The sequence below is a fragment of the Gadus chalcogrammus genome, chromosome 5, assembly GCF_026213295.1.
Source record: "Gadus chalcogrammus isolate NIFS_2021 chromosome 5, NIFS_Gcha_1.0, whole genome shotgun sequence".
Classification (NCBI taxonomy): domain Eukaryota; kingdom Metazoa; phylum Chordata; class Actinopteri; order Gadiformes; family Gadidae; genus Gadus; species Gadus chalcogrammus.
The window spans coordinates 22,832,213-22,853,582 of record NC_079416.1 but is presented as its reverse complement, the minus strand read 5'-3'; the positions used below and the strand labels follow the sequence as shown (position 1 = coordinate 22,853,582).

The 21,370-nt window shown below is 49.7% G+C and overlaps 1 protein-coding gene across 4 annotated transcripts; it reads right to left on the bottom strand.

Annotated features, from left to right (window-relative positions):
• Positions 1-105: 105 nt before the first annotated feature.
• larp1b (La ribonucleoprotein 1B) lies at positions 106-20,172 on the bottom strand. Of its 4 annotated transcripts, none has more exons than XM_056590118.1 (19): positions 19,254-20,172; positions 18,191-18,252; positions 17,279-17,335; positions 16,186-16,426; positions 15,246-15,398; positions 14,954-15,052; positions 13,872-14,031; positions 12,649-12,793; positions 11,540-11,717; positions 10,356-10,594; positions 9,918-10,253; positions 9,151-9,265; positions 6,366-6,562; positions 5,634-5,740; positions 5,098-5,249; positions 3,675-3,819; positions 2,553-2,662; positions 2,275-2,402; positions 106-1,709 (listed from the first exon to the last, which is right to left on the bottom strand). In XM_056590118.1, the coding sequence occupies exons 1-19, from the start codon at positions 19,594-19,596 to the stop codon at positions 1,476-1,478; spliced, it is 3,201 nt and encodes a 1,066-aa protein (XP_056446093.1). In that variant the 5' UTR covers positions 19,597-20,172; the 3' UTR covers positions 106-1,475. The 4 variants fall into 4 exon arrangements, with proteins under 4 accessions (XP_056446093.1, XP_056446094.1, XP_056446095.1 ...); XM_056590119.1 differs by having other exon boundaries at positions 5,098-5,246; XM_056590120.1 differs by having other exon boundaries at positions 9,151-9,262.
• Positions 20,173-21,370: the final 1,198 nt, after the last annotated feature.

Genomic DNA, 21,370 nt, shown 5'->3' with positions numbered 1-21,370 from the left:
GCGTCCACAGCCATGGTGTATAAAAAGCTGCAGGTCTCTCAGCCCTGATGCAAATATCGGAGGAGTGAAGTTATTTCTATAATTGCAGCACATTTGATCCTTAGGCTAATGGCTGTTTGATGCGGTATTACCATTTCCGAACCACTGGTAGAACAAATATTACGACTGAAACGGTTGGCCATTTGTACTGACTAGAAGAGGAGTACGATAACGTTAATGTAAAGTGTATAGAGCAAGGTGAGCGACTGGGTGGGCGGGGCCAGGTTCTAATCCCTTCTGGATGCAAATGACCCACGATTCTGGCTCGGGAAATTCCCATACTGCAGCTTTAAAATACAACATGAACTTTTTACTCGTTTTTTCTTCTAGGTTTACTCCGACCTCCTCTGGCAGCGTATGCTGCTGAGCTGGCTGTAGAGAGCCGGGGGCCTGGCCTGTCCCAGCGGCTGCAGGGTAAACATGATTATCAGGTTGGACCGCACAGGAGACGACACGTCCTCAATGGGGTTCAACACAGAGGAACAAATCAATTCAAAAAGACCACAAGACAGCCGTCAACAATCACTTGTCATTTTGTATTTTTTTTTTTTTGTATTTTACAATTAAAAACTTCAAAGATTTAACATGCATAATTTTTTTTTAAAACACTCAAACCAAACTACCAAAAGAATCCGTTATCTAAATCAAAACTAAATAAATGAATAGTATTTTTTTTTTTATAGTATGTACATTTTTTCTTCACTAAAATCTCTGAAAATCAGTTTGAGGCCAGTTAATTATTAAAGCAAAAAGCATCAATCATTGTTTAAGAAACTATATACTCAAATATACTCAAGCACATACCCCAGATTGCAGCTAAAACATTTAGACTTCTTAAGTAAATTCATAAAATGCGTTCAAACAAAATCCAACGGTAGACTCAGACTATACCATTAATCAAACAAATGGAAATGAACAATAAATTATTCTACTTCTCGATGTAAAACCGGGCTCAAGTCACCGGGAAGATATCCCATATTAAAATGGTGTACAATAATTTCATAGATCATATAGACTCAAGAATCAATAACCAACAATACTGTGGTGGATTCTAACGGCATGGAAATTAAAATGGCACTTTGGTTGTGGAGCCGTCTGGAAACGTCTGCAGCGGGGACATGATTGTCAGGTCGGAGGTCAGACTTGAGCTCTAGACTAAGGAACACGCTACGTTAAGGCCGCAGGCTGCTTCAGTCCTAGCTAGCTCATAGCTTAAGAGCTGAAGCTAAGAGCTAACTCATTGTGGGTCATCCCTGTGAACTAAGACAGGAACTCCTGGTCTCCAAAACGGCATCCGAGAGTTGAAATGCAAGGAATGCACTTTATTGTAAACGTTGACAGCAGTGGAGGTGACTGCCTCCACTCCAAATGAAATGCTCCAATCAGAGGCCCTGATCTCCATTTCTCGGCCAATAGCAGGGCTTGCTGCGGCTGGGTCAAGGGTCAACTTGTTTGTTCACCGCGGGCTTCTTGGCAGCGGGTGCCCTCTTCTTGGTGTTGGTTGGTGCGGCTACGGTAGTGGTGGGCGTGTCCGCCGTCGCCGTGGGCGTTGCCATGGGCGTTGCCATGGGCGCGGCGGAGGGGTTAGAGGGGTGGCGGCGGCGGCGGCCATTGTCTCCTGCTGAAGAGGAGTGGCGTCTCCTGCGCCCCCCCTCCTCTCCCGTGGCGGGCTGCGAAAACAAGGTGATTGGTCAGGAAAGGTCACATGGTACAAAAGACACTCACACACACCTGAACCAACATTACATCGCAAACCAGCAAGCCTGTGACCATGACTACCGAAAGTAGGCCCGTCACCATGACTACCAGAAGTAGGCCCGTCACCATGACTACCAGAAGTAGGCCCGTCACCATGACTACCAGGAGTAGGCCCGTCACCATGACTACCAGGAGTAGGCCCGTCACCATGACTACCAGGAGTAGGCCCTTCACCATGACTACCAGAAGTAGGCCCGTCACCATGACTACCAGGAGTAGGCCCGTCACCATGACTACCAGGAGTAGGCCCTTCACCATGACTACCAGAAGTAGGCCCGTCACCATAACAGGCTTGCAATAATGTTAAAACTTTCTGGTTGGAATGACGCAGTCATCTGGGAAATGAGCCGTTGAAATGGGTGTTTAAACACCCCTTTAGCTACATCATTACTATAAGGTATATCACACGTAGGTAGATATACTGGATAGTAGGTGGATGAGGTTATTATCCTGCCAGGCCTATATCCCTCTACGCACCACCACTCTGAAGTCCTCCAGGGTGCTGAACTTGGACAGGTGCTCCTGCAGGCGGGGGTCCAGGCGCTGCCTCGGGCTCCGGGAGTACTTCAGGAAGGCCCAGAACTTCTCCAGACCGTACAGCTGGCCTACAACACGACACAAACAGGGTTACCAGCTCGCACACACATCAGGGCTACACAACAGGGCTACACAACAGGGCCACACAACAGGGCCACACAACAGGGCCACACAACAGGGCCACACACTGAACGCCTTCTGCGTCATGTTCTGTTCACCTTTCTCAAAGTCCTTGATGGTTTCGTCCTGGAAGTCCTGGAACAGATCCTGGCGGAACCTCTTCTCCAGGCCATAGCTGTAGAACCTGAACAGACACTCCAGGCCGTACCTGAGGACACAGACACACAGCCTCAGTCTGAGCTCTCACGTGTCTACAACCCCCCAAAGTAAACTATATACACATCCCAATACATCACCATGTCCCACCAAAAACATCTGCCAGGTGTACTCGGTAAACAAGTGTGTACATGTGTGGCCAGGTGTGTACAGGTGTGACCAGGTGTATACAAGGACAAGGTGTTTACAGGTGTATACAAGGACAAGGTGTTTACAGGTGTATACAAGGACAAGGTGTTTACAGGTGTGATCAGGTGTATACAAGGACAAGGTGTGCACAGGTGTGACCAGGTGTGTACAATGTGTGTACGAGTGCAAGGTGTGTCGAGTTGTGACCAGGTAATCTGGATGTAACAAAAGGTGAGAACTTGCAGTTCTCTCCGCACCCTAGACACAAGGCATGCAAAGCCAGTTGAACACAGCTCAGAGAAGACTCACCCTCTACCCCGCCCTCTACCCCGCCCTCCAACCCGCCCTCTACCCCGCCCTCCAACCCGCAGTCCCAACAACTCCAACCCAACGACATACCTGAGCGTTGAGTTAGACGCTACCCTGAGGCAACACCCAGCTCTACCCCACCCGGCTCCACCCCACCCGGCTCCACCCCACCCGGCTCCACCCCACCCGGCTCCACCCCACCCGGCTCCACCCCACCCGGCTCCACCCCACCCGGCTCCACCCCACCCGGCTCCACCCCACCCAGCTCCACCCCACCCAGCTCTACCCCACCCCACCCAGCTCCACCCCACCCAGCTCCACCCCACCCACATAAGATTCCCCGCCGGGGGAACAGGGCGTCCTTTGTCAGGCTTTAGGGGAAGAGCGACATAATGCTGTAGTCCTCTGTTCTTGAGGTGAAGGGCTTTAGGGATGGAGCCCACGTCGTTGGCGGAGGGTGCATGGAGCACCTTGTCCGAGTGGTCTCAAGGGAGCATGCCCTCAGTGGGGAGGGCCGACGCTTCGAGCCAATCAGAAGGCAGGTGCGGAGAGAGCGGCAGAGGTACCTGTAGTTGTCTCTGGCGTCCTCCACGGCCAGCAGTTTGAACTCCTCGTACATGCGTCGGTTGAAGTTGTCCCTCAGGAAGAAGGACCAGAAGCGGAACAGAGTGTTCATCTCCTGGGATTGGCCCGCGCCAACACGCTTCCTCTCTGGACCAATAGAAACACAGCAGGCTCGTCAGAGTTGACCTGGACCATTATCCTAGTGCATGATGGGTAGTGTAATTCCATTAACTTCGTGCCTGATTGGTAACTTATGCTGTAATCCATTTGGATGGTACGCCGGTCCATGCAAGCTGTGAGTTGCAAATCTCCTTTCTTGTGGCATTTCACTGAGGCACGCCCCCTTTTGGTCGTAGTATCTCGTCGCTTTGAGTAGAGCGAGTTCAGTGAGGCTGAACGTACGGCTCGTCAACAAAAATGGCTGCGCCCGTAAAGAGATTTATTTTCTTTGTATTTGTATCACGTTGGTCATTTTAATGTATGCTTTAACACACTTGATTAAATTGCTACTTTATGCCGGTGACCAATTTATGCATTGCACGGTCTTATTGTGCATGCAATACAATGTTAAGTTGTACCAACGTACCATCCAAATGGATTACAGCATTAGTTCCATTAACCTAGTGCATGATGGGTAGGGTAGTTCAATTAACCTAGTGCATGATGGGTAGGGTAGTTCAATTAACCTAGTGCATGATGGGTAGGGTAGTTCAATTAACCTAGTGCATGATGGGTAGGGTAGTTCAATTAACCTAGTGCATGATGGATAGGGTCGTTCAATTAACCTAGTGCATGATGGGTAGTGTAGTTCAATTAACCTAGTGCATGATGGGTAGTGTAGTTCAATTAACCTAGTGCATGATGGGTAGTGTAGTTCCATTGACCTAGTGCATGATGGGGAGTGTAGTTCCATGACTTAGTGCATGATGGGTAGTGTAGTTCCATAACCTAGTGCATTAAGGGTAGTGTAGTTCCATTGACCTAGTGCATGATGTATGAAACACAAATTGTGATATGACACACACACACACACGTGATATGTATGACACACAGTAACACACAACCTGTGATAGGACACACAACATGTGATATGACAGACACACACGTGATAGGACACACGACATGTGATATCACACACACACACACACGTGATATGAAACACAACATGTGATATGACACACACACGTGATATGACACACACACGTGATATGACACACACACGTGATATGAAACACAACACGTGATATGACACACACACACGTGATATGACACACACACACACACACGTGATATCACACACACACACACACACACACACACACACACACACACACACACACACACACACACACACACACACACACACACACACACACACACACACACACACACACACACACACACACACACACAGGGCGGCGTTACCAGAGAGGCAGCGTCGGCGGTACTTGTGGTAGCCCTGCTGGGTGAAGCCCTGGTCCCGCAGCAGCTCGTTGGACGGGTGCAGGAACTTGGGGAGGGAGTGGGGGGTGCAGCCCAGGGGGGCCGGGCCCTCCGAGGGGGAGGCGGTGGAGCTGCTGGGGGAGGAGGGGGGAGGGACGGTCAGTCACACTACAGCCGCTGTGGGGGGTGGAGGTCTGACCTGATGGAGGCGGAGCGGGGGCTGTGGCCTGTGGTCAGGGTCAGGGTGGGGGTTAGGGGGGGTGGGGGTCAGGGTGGGGGTTAGGGGGGGGTGGGGGTTAGGGGGGGGTGGGGGTCAGGGTGGGGGTCAGGGTGGTGTCTGACCTGATGGAGGTGGAGTGCGGCTGGTGGTCCTGGGTGAGGGTGGGGGGTGGGGGTTAGGGTGGGGGTGATGTCTGACCTGATGGAGGTGGAGCGCGGCCGGTGGTCCTGGGTGAGGGTGGGGGTGAGGGTGGGGGTCAGGGTGGGGGTTAGGGGTTAGGGTGGGGGTGGTGTCTGACCTGATGGAGGTGGATCGCGGCCGGTGGTCCTGTGAGTCCATGATCCAGCCCACATGCTGCTCGTGCGGCGGGTTGGAGCTGTGGCGGGTCTTCTTCTTGCGGGGCGTCTGGGGCAGAAGAACAACATGTCCTGACTCATGGTACTGGTACTGGTACTGGGATCAAACCCACAACCCTGACTCATGGTACTGGTACTGGTACTGGGATCAAACCCACAGCCCTGACTCATGGTACTGGTACTGGGATCAAACCCACAGCCCTGACTCATGGTACTGGTACTGGGATCAAACCCACAGCCCTGACTCATGGTACTGGTACTGGTACTGGGATCAAACCCACAGCCCTGACTCATGGTACTGGTACTGGTACTGGGATCAAACCCACAGCCCTGACTCATGGTACTGGGGAGGAGGAGGAGAGAGGAGGAGGAGGAGCAGAGAGGAGGAGGAGGAGGAGCAGGGAGGAGGAAAGAGGAGCACAGCAGAGAGGAGGAGCAGAGAGAGGAGGAAAGAGGAGCACAGCAGAGAGGAGGAGCAGAGAGAGGAGGAGCAGAGAGAGGAGGAGGAGGAGCAGAGAGAGGAGGAGCAGAGAGAGGAGGAGCAGAGAGAGGAGGAGCAGGAGGAGGAGGAGGAGGAGCAGCAGAGAGGAGGAGGAGGAGGAGGAGGAGGAGCAGAGAGAAGAGGAGCAGGAGGAGGAGGACGAGGAGGACGAGGAGGAGGAGGAGAGCCTCACCTGTCCGTCCACCTCGGCGCTCCCCTTGATGACCGGGTAGAAGCGGGGGGTCTTGTTGAGGTCCAGGCGGCCGGGGGTCCGGGGGGTCTTGGGGGTCCTCGGGGTCCTGGCCTGCAGGTCTCTGGGGGACTGGGGGACACTGGCGGGCAGGGACTGGGCCAGGTCCTGGACCTCCACTGGAACCGGAGACACGTCCACTGGAACCAGAGACAGACCAGTAAGACGACACTAGAATACCAGTGAGACCACAACACTAGAATACCAGTGAGACCACAACACTAGAATACCAGTGAGACCACAACACTAGAATACCAGTACGACCACAACACTAGAATACCAGTGAGACCACAACACTAGAATACCAGAAAGACCACAACACTAGAATACCAGTAAGACCACAACACTAGAATACCAGTACGACCACAACAATAGAATACCAGTAAGACCACAACACTAGAATACCAGTGAGACCACAACACTAGAATACCAGTAAGACCACAACACTAGAATACCAGTAAGACCACAACACTAGAATACCAGTAAGACCACAACACTAGAATACCAGTACGACCACAACACTAGAATACCAGTGAGACCACAACACTAGAATACCAGTAAGACCACAACACTAGAATACCAGTAAGACCACAACACTAGAATACCAGTACGACCACAACACTAGAATACCAGTGAGACCACAACACTAGAATACCAGTGAGACCACAACACTAGAATACCAGTGAGACCACAACACTAGAATACCAGTGAGACCACAACACTAGAATACCAGTGAGACCACAACACTAGAATACCAGTACGACCACAACACTAGAATACCAGTAAGACCACAACACTAGAATACCAGTGAGACCACAACACTAGAATACCAGTGAGACCACAACACTAGAATACCAGTAAGACCACAACACTAGAATACCAGTAAGACCACAACACTAGAATACCAGTGAGACCACAACACTAGAATACCAGTAAGACCACAACACTAGAATACCAGTGAGACCACAACACTAGAATACCAGTAAGACCACAACACTAGAATACCAGTAAGACCACAACACTAGAATACCAGTAAGACCACAACACTAGAATACCAGTAAGACCACAACACTAGAATACCAGTAAGACCACAACACTAGAATACCAGTAAGACCACAACACTAGAATACCAGTAAGACCACAACACTAGAATACCAGTAAGACCACAACACTAGAATACCAGTAAGACCACAACACTAGAATACCAGTAAGACCACAACACTAGAATACCAGTAAGACCACAACACTAGAATACCAGTAAGACCACAACAATAGAATACCAGTAAGACCACAACAATAGAATACCAGTAAGACCACAACACTATAAAACCAGTAAGACCACAACACTATAAAACCATTAAGAGCACAACACTAGAATACCAGTAAGACCACAACACTATAAAACCAGTAAGACCACAACACTATAAAACCATTAAGAGCACAACACTAGAATACCAGTAAGACCACAACACTAGAATACCAGTAAGACCACAACACTATAAAACCAGTAAGACCACAACACCAAAATACCGAAAGGACCACAACACTATAAAACCAGTAATACCATTGAGACAACAGAATACTAGATCAACATTAATATACTACTAACAAAACATGAATACAGTACCAGTATAATAACATGAATACAGTACCAGTATAATAACATGAATACAGTACCAGTATAACATGAATACAGTACCAGTATAATAACATGAATACAGTACCAATTTAATGACATGAATATCCCGAACCAACTCTCCATCTTCCTCCTAAATCCAATTCCTTCTAATTATAACCGGCCGCTAAATGGGGAATATACTCCAATTACGCTTTGATTGACTTTCTACAAGCAGAGTGCATTTCCTTCGCACCCTCTTGAATAGCGCTAGTGTTGCTGTGCATCTCATCTAAACTTTGCACAATGTAGAAAACACTTTTATCATTATGATCACTTAAGTTACAAAGTCTTCATTTTAACTTGGATATAGAGAGATTTATAGAGATGTGTATAGATATATAGAGATGTCAATAGAGATGAGATTTCTACAGAGATGTGTGTAGAGATATATAGAGATTTGGATAGAGACATATACATGCTTAAAGAGATGTGTATAGATAAAGAAATGTAAACAGAGACCTATAGAGATGTCTAATATATATATATATATATATATATATATATTAGTGCTGTCAGTTAAAAGCGTTATTAACGGCGTTAACGCAAATCAATTTTAACGGCGTAACATTTTTTATCGCGCGATTAACGCAATATATTTATTTTTTTCCTTTGGCTCCAAACAAAGAAGCAGTAGCCTGACTGCTATGCTCAAGGCAGTATGTTTGTATGTTCATCGTTTAATTGCACTATAGGCTTCGTTTTGGATTGTCCTGTTTTGATCATTATATGCCAATGTTGTTATCAATAGAAAAACATTTGCACAAGGCAAGCCGATGCACTTCTCCATGTTGACAAGAGCATTAAAATGAGAACAATTAATGGGACAAAGAAATCAAGGGATATTTAGCATATTAAAAACAATTGCGATTAATCGCGATTAATTGTGAGTTAACCATGACATTAATGCGATTAAATATTTTAATCGCTTGACAGCACTAATATATATATATATATATAGAGATGTCAATAGAGGTATATAGAGATGGAGATATATAGAGATGTCTATAGAAATGCGTATATATATTCTGTATAGAGATGTTTATAGATTACCTGAACTTGGAATCTGTGGAACTTCTTGGTTGGGGTCCACAGGGGGTTTTGGGGCGAGGGTCTCGAACTCATCTTGACTGATGACACTGATCTTCTTGTAGCTCCCTACTTCCTGCTAGAACACACACACACACACACACACACAAGTCAGTTCACGGTTGAACCGTAATCTAAGGGCCATTCTGCCTAGTTAGCAGTTAGCTGACGGCTTAGCAGGTAGTTGAGGGGGCTAGTAGTTAGCCGAGGGGCTAGCAGTTAGCTGACGGATCAGCTGAGACTTTGTGTTGACTTACACGTCAGCACAAAGGCCAAGGTCGTCCTCTGTGTGCGTGTGCGCGTGCCTGCGTGTGTGTGTGTTCAGGTGCAGTGGTTCTCGGCTCGGGGACCTTTGAGCTCTGATTGCGCTGACAGCACGGTGCAGCCTCAGATAGTGGGCGGGTCCCCCTGTGCTGGGAACAGGGGGACCTCCTGCGCCCCCTGACCCTGATAGAGCTGCCCTGTGGGGAGCGCAGTGGCGTCTAACGGAGGATCATATCCACTAGCATGTTCTGACTGCTGAATAAGTCCAGGAAAATAAGAATCAGTGTCTCCAAACACGTAGACAGCAGGTAAACAAGAGCAGGTAAACAAGAGCAGGTAAGCAGCTGATAAACCAGAGCAGATAGTCAGCTGATTAACCAGAGCAGAAAAACAAGAGGAGGTAAACAAGAGCAGGTAAAACACCAGCCGGTAACCACCAGCCGGTAGCCCCAGCGGTAGAGCCCCACCTGGCAGGGCTCGGGCTCGGGGCCGCTCCACAGGTCCTGCTCGTAGTAGTACAGGCCGTCGTTGATGGTCTGGGCCAGGTCCATGGTGATCTTGGCGCGGGACTCGTGGTTGCCGGTGCGATCCCCCCCGGGGTGTTTCCGCAGGTGGGGGGGCGTCTGCGTGACGATCAGGATCTTGTTGACGTCGTTGTCGTCCAGCTCGTAGTCGGAGTCCTCGTCCGACCAATCGGTGAAGGTGTTCTTCCTCGGTGCCATCTGCTCCATCTCCTCGTCGAACAGGAAGTCCAGCTCCTCCTGGGGGGGGGGCGGGGGGGGCCCGGGGGCGGGGGGGGTCTCCTGGAAGAGATCAAAGAACCATGAGGAGCGGGGGTGACCAGGTCAGAGGTCAGGTGACCAGGTCAGAGGTCAGTTGACCAGGGTCAGGTGACCAGGCAGTACCTTGTTGCGTCCTGTCGACTGGCGCTGGCGTTTCTCCACCTGGATCCAGGCGTCCGTGTCGGAGGCCGGAGGGTCCAGGGTGGGCGTGGCTTGACCTGTGGGCGTGGCTAGAGTTGTGGGCGTGGCTATAGTTGTGGGCGTGGCTAGAGCTGTGGGCGTGGCTAGAGCTGTGGGCGTGGCTAGAGCTGTGGGCGTGGCTGAACCAGGGGGGCTGCTGACCTCCGGATCCACTGGTCCTTCTGTCAGATGGGAGTAGAACCGATTAGAACCCACCGGACCTGTCGTGGCGTCAACACAACCTACTAACCAGCAGGGTAACCCGACGGACCTCACTAACCAGCAGGGTAACCCGATGGTCCTCACTAACCAGCAGTTTAACTCGACTGACCTCACTAACCAGCAGTGGTCCTCACTAACCAGCAGGGTGACCTCATGGTCCTCACTAACCAGCAGTGTAACCCGATGGTCCTCACTAACCAGCAGGTTAACCTGGTTATCCTCACTAACCACGATGGTCCTCACTAACCACTAGGGTAACCCGATGGTCCTCACTAACCAGCAGGTTAACTTGAAGGTCCTCACAAACCAGCAGTGTTACCCGATGGTCCTCACTAACCAGCAGTATAACCCGACGGTCCTCACTAACCACTAGTGTAACCTCATGGTCCTCACTAACCAGCAGGTTAACCCGACGGTCCTCACTAACCAGCAGTCACCCGATGGTCCTCACTAACCAGCAGTATAACCCGACGGTCCTCACTAACCAGCAGGTTAACCTCATGGTCCTCAGTAACCACTAGTGTAACCTCATGGTCCTCACTAACCACTAGTGTAACCTCATGGTCCTCACTAACCATTAGTGTAACCTCATGGTCCTCACTAACCACTAGTGTAACCTCATGGTCCTCACTAACCACTAGTGTAACCTCTTGGTCCTCACTAACCACTAGTGTAACCTCATGGTCCTCACTAACCACTAGTGTAACCTCATGGTCCTCACTAACCACTAGTGTAACCTCATGGTCCTCACTAACCACTAGTGTAACCTCATGGTCCTCACTAACCATTAGTGTAACCTCATGGTCCTCACTAACCACTAGTGTAACCTCATGGTCCTCACTTACCACTAGTGTAACCTCATGGTCCTCACTAACCACTAGTGTAACCTCATGGTCCTCACTAACCGGCTGTAGATGGGGTGAAGGCCTGGCCGGGGATGAACTCGGGGCAGTGGATGAGCTGGGTGAAGTCGGTGTGGGGGGACCCGACGACCATGGACCCGGGGATGGGCCAACGCTCGGGGTCCACCTTACAGCGCACCCGGTCGATCGCCACTTCCACCTCGTCACTACTCCTTAGAGCCTACACACACACCAGGGATGGAAATTTACTTTTTTGCCCACCAGCCAATGTGGCAGGTAGATTTAAAAATCTACCAGCCACTCATCTTTTTTACCAGCCACTTTTTATACACTATTTATATTTTTAACATATGCGTACATTTTAAACAATATAATAGTAACAATAGATACAAAAAGTGTTTTTCATACACATCGATTTCTCCATCAGAAGTGATTTTTACTGTAAGTAGGTGCTACCAAGGAACAGAGTTGAAAACGTTACACTCTTGCCGCATATGATAAACAATACACAGGTATCTGTCTTAGATTCCCCCACCCCCACAGATTTTTTCCTGTAGAAACCTATGGTGGAAACCGAAACGCCCTCTCAACCACCAAATGTTTGAGTCACTTCTATGGAAGTAAATCTGTGATTCGGATTTTGAAATAAAAAGCCATTGAACTCTAAGCACTGAATATTTATGCATTGAAATAACGTATTTGGATTTGAATTGAACTCCTATTCAGTTTTATTTTTCAATGTTAAAAAATTCAAAATCAAAGATTCAACGTCAAAAACTTCGACGTGGGGACGTTGATTACGTTGAAATTCAAATCCAGATACGCTCACACACACATTTAGAGGAGGACAGGGAAGTGTGTTTAGCGGACCGTGTGGTGTGTTTTGGGGACAGTGTAGTGTGTTGAGAGGCCATTGGGTTGTGGGGACAGCTTAGTGTTTTGAGAAGACAGCGTGTTTATGGAACAGTGTGGTGTGTTTTGGGGACAGTGTGGTGTGTTTAGGGTAAAGGGTGTTTAGGGGACAGTGTGTTAAGGCCCTAAACACACTACACTGTCCCCACAACACACTGTCCCATAAACACAGTGTCCCCTAAACTTTAGGGGACACTGTGTTGCGGGGACAGTGTCGAGGAGACACTTGGAGGACGTACCTCCATGATGAGGCTGAGGTCAGTGGTCAGGGCCTGGACCCGGTGGAAGCCAGCGATCAGCGAGACGGGCAGGTAGCCCTGGGCGTCCATCTTCCGCCGCAGGAAGAAGTCTCGCTCCAGGTTGTGGAGGCTGAAGTAGTACTCACTGACCCCACCAGAAAACAGGCAGAACAAAGACGGGTCAGTGGCAGGAACGGAACACATTGATGTATCAAACACAGCCCTAGCCATCGGTTATATTTCATACATAACTAGCATCAAGGCAAGTGGTTACTTGAAGGCTAGTGGTTAGCTGCTCTTGGCATTTTGGCTAGTGGTTATCTGCTTCTATCATTAAGGCTAGTGGTTAGCTGCTCCTGGCATTATGGCTAGTAGTTAGCTGAAGGCTAGTGGCTAGCTGAAGCCTGGTAGTTAGCTTAAGGCTAACGATTAGCTTAAGGCTAACGGTTAGCTACACGCAGCATTAAGGCTAGTGGTTAACTGCTCCTGGTGTTCAGGCTAGTGGTTAGCTGAAGGCTAGTGGTTAGCTACTTGCAGCATTAAGGCTAGTGGTTAACTGCTCCTGATGTACAGGCTAGTAGTTAGCTGAAGGCTAGTGGTTAGCTACTTGCAGCATTAAGGCTAGTGGTTAACTGCTCCTGATGTACAGGCTAGTAGTTAGCTGAAGGCTAGTGGTTAGCTACTTGCAGCATTAAGGCTAGTGGTTAACTGCTCCTGATGTACAGGCTAGTGGTTAGCTGAAGGCTAGTGGTTAGCTACTTGCAGCATTAAGGCTAGTGGTTAACTGCTCCTGATGTACAGGCTAGTAGTTAGCTGAAGGCTAGTGGTTAGCTACTTGCAGCATTAAGGCTAGTGGTTAACTGCTCCTGGTGTTCAGGCTAGTAGTTAGCTGAAGGCTAGTGGTTAGCTACTTGCAGCATTAAGGCTAGTGGTTAACTGCTCCTGATGTACAGGCTAGTAGTTAGCTGAAGGCTAGTGGTTAGCTACTTGCAGCATTAAGGCTAGTGGTTAACTGCTCCTGGTGTTCAGGCTAGTAGTTAGCTGAAGGCTAGTGGTTAGCTACTTGCAGCATTAAGGCTAGTGGTTAACTGCTCCTGATGTACAGGCTAGTGGTTAGCTGAAGGCTAGTGGTTAGCTACTTGCAGCATTAAGGCTAGTGGTTAACTGCTCCTGGTGTACAGGCTAGTGGTTAGCTGAAGGCTAGTGGTTAGCTGAAGGCTCACATTTGGCGCTTGACGTATTCCTTGAGGAGCTTCTCGTCCACGGTGTACATCTGGACCTTGCTGCCGTTGTCGTAGTAGTACACCATGTTGGCGCCCTGGACCCCCGGTTGGAGGGCGCCGTCCGGACCCTCTTTGGAGCTCTGGCCATACTCAAAACGTCCTGCAGAGAAAACGCAAGCATTACTGGACTCTGCAGAGCTCCACAACAGAAGCACCTTAGCCATAAGCTGGGGGGGGGGGGCAGGGGAGGTGTCTGGTGTTCCAGGTCTGGTCTACGGTGCGTGTTCCAGGTCTGCTGTTCCAGGTCTGCTGTTCAAGGTCTGATCAACGGTCTGGTGTTCCAGGTCTGGTGTTCCAGGGTCAGGTCAACGGTCTGGTGTTCCAGGTCAAGTCAACAGTCTGGTGTTCCAGGTCAAGTCAACGGTCTGGTGTTCCAGGTCAGGTCAACGGTCTGGTGTTCCAGGTCTGGTGTTCCAGGTCTGGTGTTCCAGGTCTGGTCAACTGTCTGGTGTTCCAGGTCAGGTCAACAGTCTGGTGTTCCAGGTCAGGTCAACAGTCTGGTGTTCCAGGTCAGGTTAACAGTCTGGTGTTCCAGGTCAAGTCAACAGTCTGGTGTTCCAGGTCAGGGCAACAGTCTGGTGTTCCAGGTCAAGTCAACAGTCTGGTGTTCCAGGTCAGGTCAACAGTCTGGTGTTCCAGGTCAGGTCAACAGTCTGGTGTTCCAGGTCAAGTCAACAGTCTGGTTTTCCAGTTCAACAGTCCGGGTACTTTATCCCGGTACAGGGTTATTAGTTTTAATGATTTATCAACAATCTTATAGTGTCAAAGATTAAATGCAACTAAAGCGGCCATGTGCAGAATTGAGTGACCTCTAGCGGTGGTTGTGCAGATCGCAACCAACTGACCGAAAAAAATAAAAAAGTAAGTAATCCTATCGTTTTAAATCAGCTAGTGCTATTATTATGCTTCATGGATTATACATCAATGAAAACATACTTCCGAACATTATATTCCGTTTCGCTAGATGCAATTAAAGTCTGCAGCTTTAATGCTACTAACCCTAAGGTCACACGTTCACATACCTCGTCCGCGACCTCTCCCGCGGCCGCGACCTTTGACCCTGCCGCCTCGCAGTGTGCCGCGCGCGGCGTCCTCGCCGGGGTCCCTGTCCCGCCTCCAGCCTGGTGGGAAGACAACCGCCTCTGGTTACCATGCCGATGATGATGAAGGCCATGAGAGAGATGTACGTAAATGTATACAGGCGGTCTGGTGACAGCATGAGAAACAGGAGAGCCCGTTTCCTGTTTCACCCAGGGGGGGGGGGGGGGGAGAGAGCGAGAGAGAGAGAGAGATAGAGAGTAACTGCCAACTTACTCCTGTTGCTATCATGCGCCCTGTTACTATGGAGCGTGTGGTTAGCTGATGGGGTGTCAGGTGACTCGTGGGCGGGGTTTGTCAGGCTGGGGTCGCAGGCTCCATCCCCAATCACTTCCTCCACAGCCAGGGAGACCCACTTATGTTTGTTACCTAGCGACCGAGAACACCAGGTGAGGGAGAGTTCTCCCAAAGCACTTTCACTCTGGATTAGAGAAACCGCTTTCACTCCAGATCAAAGAAACCCTTTTCACTTAAATACCTTTTTAAAGTTATCCCACCGATTTCAATTCCCTGTTAGAGTAAACAGTTTACACTCAAGAATAAACATCCACTTCAGTCCATTTTCACATAAATTCCTTTTTAAAAAGGGCACCACTTTCACTCTGGATGGGAGAAACCGCTTTCACACTGGATGTCCTTCCATCATTTTAAAAACGTAAACTTGATGGTAGAGGGGGAGGGGCATAGTCTTTGAGTTAGTGATGGTGATGAGCACAACAAACGATACACATTAGAGTCCTGAACACTGATGGAGTCAGAATCAGAAGTCAACGAACAAAGGGGCTTGCGGTGAGGTGGTAATGTTCATAAGAAGAAAAACACAGGACATCATGCGTTGATCATAATAAGAATACAGGATATCATGTGACCATTCCGTGCCGCAATAATTAACATATGACCAAAATGATATAGCAATGCGTTACCGGCTACTTTGTAACGAAAGAAGAGTGTTACTATTTTATCTAAATATATGAAAGCAGAAAACAGGAGCGTACAGGAGAGTGGCATGTACAGGAGTGATAACATATGAGAGTGATAACGTACAGGAGAGTGACATGTACAGGAAAGTGATAATGTACAGGAGAGTGACATGTACGAGAGTGACGATGTACAGGAGTGTGATTACGTACAGGAGAGTGAGAATAGTGATCCATACCTCCTCTCTTCCTCAGGGCAGTGGTCTTGGGGTCCAGGCCCACCTCAGGCTCTTTGTCCCTGGGTACGGCGGGGGCCTTGTCAGCCTCCCGCGGGGCCTCCTGGTTCGCCTTGGAGTCGCCGTCTGTCTTCTGCTCCTCCTGCTCTCCCCCCTTCTCCTCCTGGTCGCCCTTTCTCTTCTCCTTCTCCCGCCGGGCAGGAGCCGGCTTCTTCTCCTCCGTGTTGGGGGAGGTGCTCTGGGTCTGGCAGGGCGGGGCAGCTGATTGGATTACTTCATTCAGACCTCAACCAATTAGCAACCAGGAGATGGAAGAAGGAACATGAGCCGGTCAGGCCGAGGACTAGCCCTCTGGTACTGATAGGAGACTTATGGCGCGTTTCCAACAGCGTGTTCGGGTTTGGTATGCAAAGGTGCGGCACGGTTCGTGTTCTCACCGCCAAAAGTGGGCGGGGTCCGGCCTGAGCCGTACTCATCCCGCAGTACCCCCCCGTTGGTGTCCTGAGACGCCTGAAAGGGTGCCAACAAGTTCGACCTACACACGCCGTCCGTTGATTGGTCGACAGAATCGACGCTTCCGTGCGACAGGGGGATAATAACAAACAAAGTACCTGCGAGATATTTCTGGACAACGGCGGAGGCTTTGTATATTGAAGAAAATGTCGAGCAAAAGTTTGCCGTCCTTCTTGGACGTCCTAAATTGTTGCTCTTTGTTCATTGCGTCGCGTTCTTATTTTCCTTGGATTTATTTGCAGACTACACTGTGTCGAGCTGCTATCAGGTCACGATTGCTGACGTAGCTGCCGCGGCTTTCGCCATCCGGCTTAAAACCCTGCCCTACCATAAGGGTACAATCGGCGGTGGAAACGCGATGCGTAACTTAGCTGGGCTAAAGCGCACCTTCACTACTGGGCCAAGGCGTGCTGCGCCGAAGCGCAGCCGCCGGTGGAAACGCGCCATAAGCCTGAACTAGACCGCCTCCGGGGATCGATAGACCGGGAGCATCAGAGGCTGAAGGCTGACGCCAGTGAGGCACAACAACAGCTTCAAACTCTTCACCATACTCAAGTTCGACTCATCAAGTGGAAGGCCTCACCTCTTTGACCAGCTCCCCAGGGGTGGGCCAGTTTGTGATGTCACTGAAGTCCCCAGACTGGAAGAGATTAACACAAACAATACAGAAGTTAAGGATGTCAAATATCAGGGGGGGGGGGGGTACAGACTGAGAGGGGGGGTTGCAGACTGGGGGGGGCTGCAGACTGAGAGGGGGGTGCAGACTGAGAGGGGGGGTTGCAGACTGGGGGGGGGGGTACAGACTGAGAGGGGGGGTTGCAGACTGGGGGGGGTACAGACTGAGAGGGGGGGTTACAGACTGGGGGGGGTACAGACTGAGAGGGGGGGTTGCAGACTGGGGGGGGTACAGACTGAGAGGGGGGGTTGCAGACTGGGGGGGGTAGAGACTGAGAGGGGGGTGCAGACTGAGAGGGGGGGTTACAGACTGGGGGGGTACAGACTGAGAGGGGGGGTGCAGACTGAGAGGGGGGTACTGGGGGGGGGGGGTAGAGACTGAGAGGGGTGGGATCAGACTTGGGGGGTGGGGGGGATAACTTCTTGGTTATATGCTATCTTGAAGTTCCCTCATGTTCAGTTGTTTCCGTGTACGAGGGACGGTGTTCTCAAAGTTGATCAGTTAGTTAGCAGAACTTCCACTGGTTCTTCAGGAGCTTGCTAGTGCTCATGATGGGCCACACTCAGGCCAGCCGGGACACAGCTCACCAGATGAGGGGAGCCCTTGTATTTTACAGAAAATATCCTGTTGTACAACTTTATATATTTTAGTCAACCCTAACAAGGAAATGTTCACAAACACGGTGGGACGGAGAAAAGATTTCACATAAAACAAGTCCTTTGGGGGTTTCCCTTAACATGGACAGGCGGTGAGAACTGATGTATGTACTGTACTGTCTGGCGCCGAGATGGTCACAGATGCCAAGTGAAGGACTTTTACCTTACTGGACTTCCTGGTCCTGGGTTTGGCTGCACGGACCACTTTAAGGGGGCTCTGTTGATCTGGGGAGACGACACCAATCAAGACATGACACTTCATGACAAACAAGCCTGAGGAAACACGTCTGGCACCGTTGACCAGGGCCTCATCGCACTCAACGGTCTGCTTATCTGCAGATGGATTCTTGTATTTGCCCTACAGCGTAAAGTAGTAGCTGTTTGGACCTGCTAGCTGTGAGTTAGCTGCAGCAACTGAGGTAGAGGGAGTGGCTCTATCAGTCAACAGAGACTGGCCACCCTGATAAGAAGCTAAACCACCCACCCACTACACATTACACACAGTCCTGTAGGTTTGCCTCAACTTCATAGTAGATCAACTATAATTCCTCGTTTTGCTGAAAGTACAATTAATTCCTGATCCATTACACATCCACCAATACAACGTGTTATTACGCGTTGTTGAAGTTGACTTTAAACACCTGCCCTGGCTGGCGGGGGAGGTAGTGCAGACGGGCAGGTCATTGGTCGGCAGCACCATGGCTGTATTATGGGTAGAACACGTGTCTCCCACCGCTACTGCTTAGCAGCCAGGCTCCGCACCAGCCACCCAGCAGCGGGTCGACTCGGGGCGGCGTGCCTGCCACTTTGTCCTATACGGGAGCTTGGTGGTTGGCTTCAGACCTTTTAGGAGAAGGGAGCCCAGAAGGAGGGGAGCTGCCAGTAGCCACTAGCTAAATATGTAGCACTTGAAGCTAAAGCAGTAGCACTTGTCAGCAATCCCCACGTGTTCCGCTGCAACTGGAGCGGAGGGGGATGGGAGCAGATCGCTCACCCAACACCCTACTGACTTTAGGTCCTCAGCTCCTCCAAAGCCCCCAGGCCCCAAGCTTCTCAAAAGCCCCCAAATCCTCCAAAGCCCCCAGGCCCCAGACCCACTGCAGGTCCACATATTAAACAGTTCCATCGGGGAGTCCCAACCCCGCCATGCGGGAGAGGGTGCCAGCTGGCTCGGTTACCAATAAGGCTTACTCATCAATGCTATTTTTAAATACATGGATCATTACCCTTTTCATGCGGACCGAGGGTAGCGGGGTTATGGGGGACCCGGCCCGGGGTCCTCTTAGCCCATGCGTTCACTTTGGGCGGAGGAGCGTCCAGGACCTTCTCCCTCGCAGTCTCTCCGACCTCCACGTTTCCACTGCGAGGGTTCTGCTCGTTCTCCTTGTCGTTCTCTTTGCATCTCTTGTTCAGGTCCACCGGGCTGCCCGAACAACCGGGTCCGTCCGGGGCTCGGTCCTGGTGCTTCTGGCTCTGCTCTGCGGCCAGATGGACTTGTTCTTCTGACTTGTTTTGGTGGCTCTCCACGCCAGTCGTCAGCCCCGAGTTACCCTCGACCTCTGTAGACATCTTGCTAGTTTACTACTTGTTTACCACTAGTTCACTACTACTACCACTAGTACTTCTGCTACGAGTACCACTACTAGTACTCCTACTACCCACAGGAGAGCTCCAGTGTGAGTCTGGTCCTTAGTCCTGGTCCAGGACGGCGAGCCGAGTGACAGCAGCGCAGCTCGTGGTAAACAACGAGAGGGCTGGACCTCGTTAGCCACCTAGCCGCTAACCCCCCAGCTTCTACTTCTGGCGCTAGCCAGTTAGCTTCTACTGCTAGCGTTAGCCAATTAGCTTCCAGTGCTAGCGTAGGCTGCTACCAACTCTGTCCCACTTTCCTCATATCAACAAGTCGTCGCCAGAGTGCATCAAGTTATTAGATATCATCTAAAGGACGCGGAATCAGTCCACTTGCAACTTTGGGAAACTTTGTAAATATATGTGTATAGATCTATTTATATCGATATATTTATGTGTTATATAAATATACATAAATGTATATAGAGGGAAATCTAAAAATATGATAAGCAGCTTCCAACCGTTAATGGACTTCCATGGCAGCAGAAGGACTCGTGCTGTAAACAGCGCTCTGCTGCCCCCGGCGGCCACACCGCGCAACAGCAGGTTGGACCAGTGGGGGAGGTTGGACTGACGTGTCCCTATCATAGGCCCCCCATTTGTAGATATGGATAGATAGATATATTTAGTCCAGTTTGATTCTTACTCTGTGATACTTTCTTTTACTGGAATGAGCCGAGATATCCCAGAAACAATAATAATAATAATAAAATGGACTTGAATTGTTGGACGATGTTGATATAAATGAATACCCATTTCTCACACAAAACATATGTAAATGTTTGGACGATATTTGAACAGCCAATATTGCATAGGTCTGCTGGGAACGGCCTGGGGTGTCTGGTTCAACTGATCTGGTCAGAGGTGACTGGTCTGGTCAGAAGTGACTGGTCAGGTCTGGTGCGACTGGACTGACTGTTATGGTCTGGTCTAATTTAAGATCCAGCAGTCCTATGTTCTAGCAGAATCTCCTGCGATAGATGCCAAAGACACAGGAAACCAGAAACTGAAAGGGGCGGGGTTACACCTTGTTTCCTGTGGGAAGCCCCTCCCCGGGGGTAGATAATGATCCAATGAGGACCAACCTTACAGCACATGGGGAGTTCTGTCTATCTTACCCGATATATCAGAATGTATAGGCTGGGGATGAGACTTTGATAACACCTGGAGGCTGTGAGAAGGGGAGCCATAGTTTATATTGATTAGCTATAGGCTGTAAGGGGAGCCGTAGTTTATATTGGTTAGCAAGAGGCTGTAAGGGGAGCCATAGTTTATATTGATTAGGTAGATATGCTGTAATCAATAGTTTATATTGATAAGATGGAGGCTGAAAGGGGATCCATCGTTTATATTGATTACCTAGAGGCTGTAAGCGGAGCCATAGTTTATATTGATTAGGTAGATGCTAGGGTGATCAATAGTTTATATTAATTAGGAAGATGCTAGAATGAACAATAGTTTATATTGATAAGATAGAGGCTGAAAGGTTATCAGTAGTTTATATTGATTAAGTAGAGGCTGTAAGGTAATCAATAGCTGATAAAAATTAAGTAGAGGCTGTAAGGTAATCAATACCTGTTCCAGTGTGTCCTGTCATTTATGACATCACACACCAACCAAACAACGTTGCTCTCACTGATGCAGCGAGGGGCTTAGAAGAGGGGCTTAGAAGGGGGGCTATAGAACAGGTGCTTAGAAGGGGGCTGTAGAAGAG

Coding starts and splice junctions, on each gene's coding strand:
- larp1b (XM_056590118.1), bottom strand. CDS start 19,596: ATGTCTACAGAGGTCGAGGGTAACTCGGGGCTGACGACTGGCGTGGAG. Junction 6,563..9,150: donor TCCACAGATTCCAAGTTCAG/GTAATCTATAAA, acceptor CTCTGGTTCCAG/TGGACGTGTCTCCGGTTCCA. Junction 2,403..2,552: donor CATCAAGGACTTTGAGAAAG/GTGAACAGAACA, acceptor GTCGTGTTGTAG/GCCAGCTGTACGGTCTGGAG.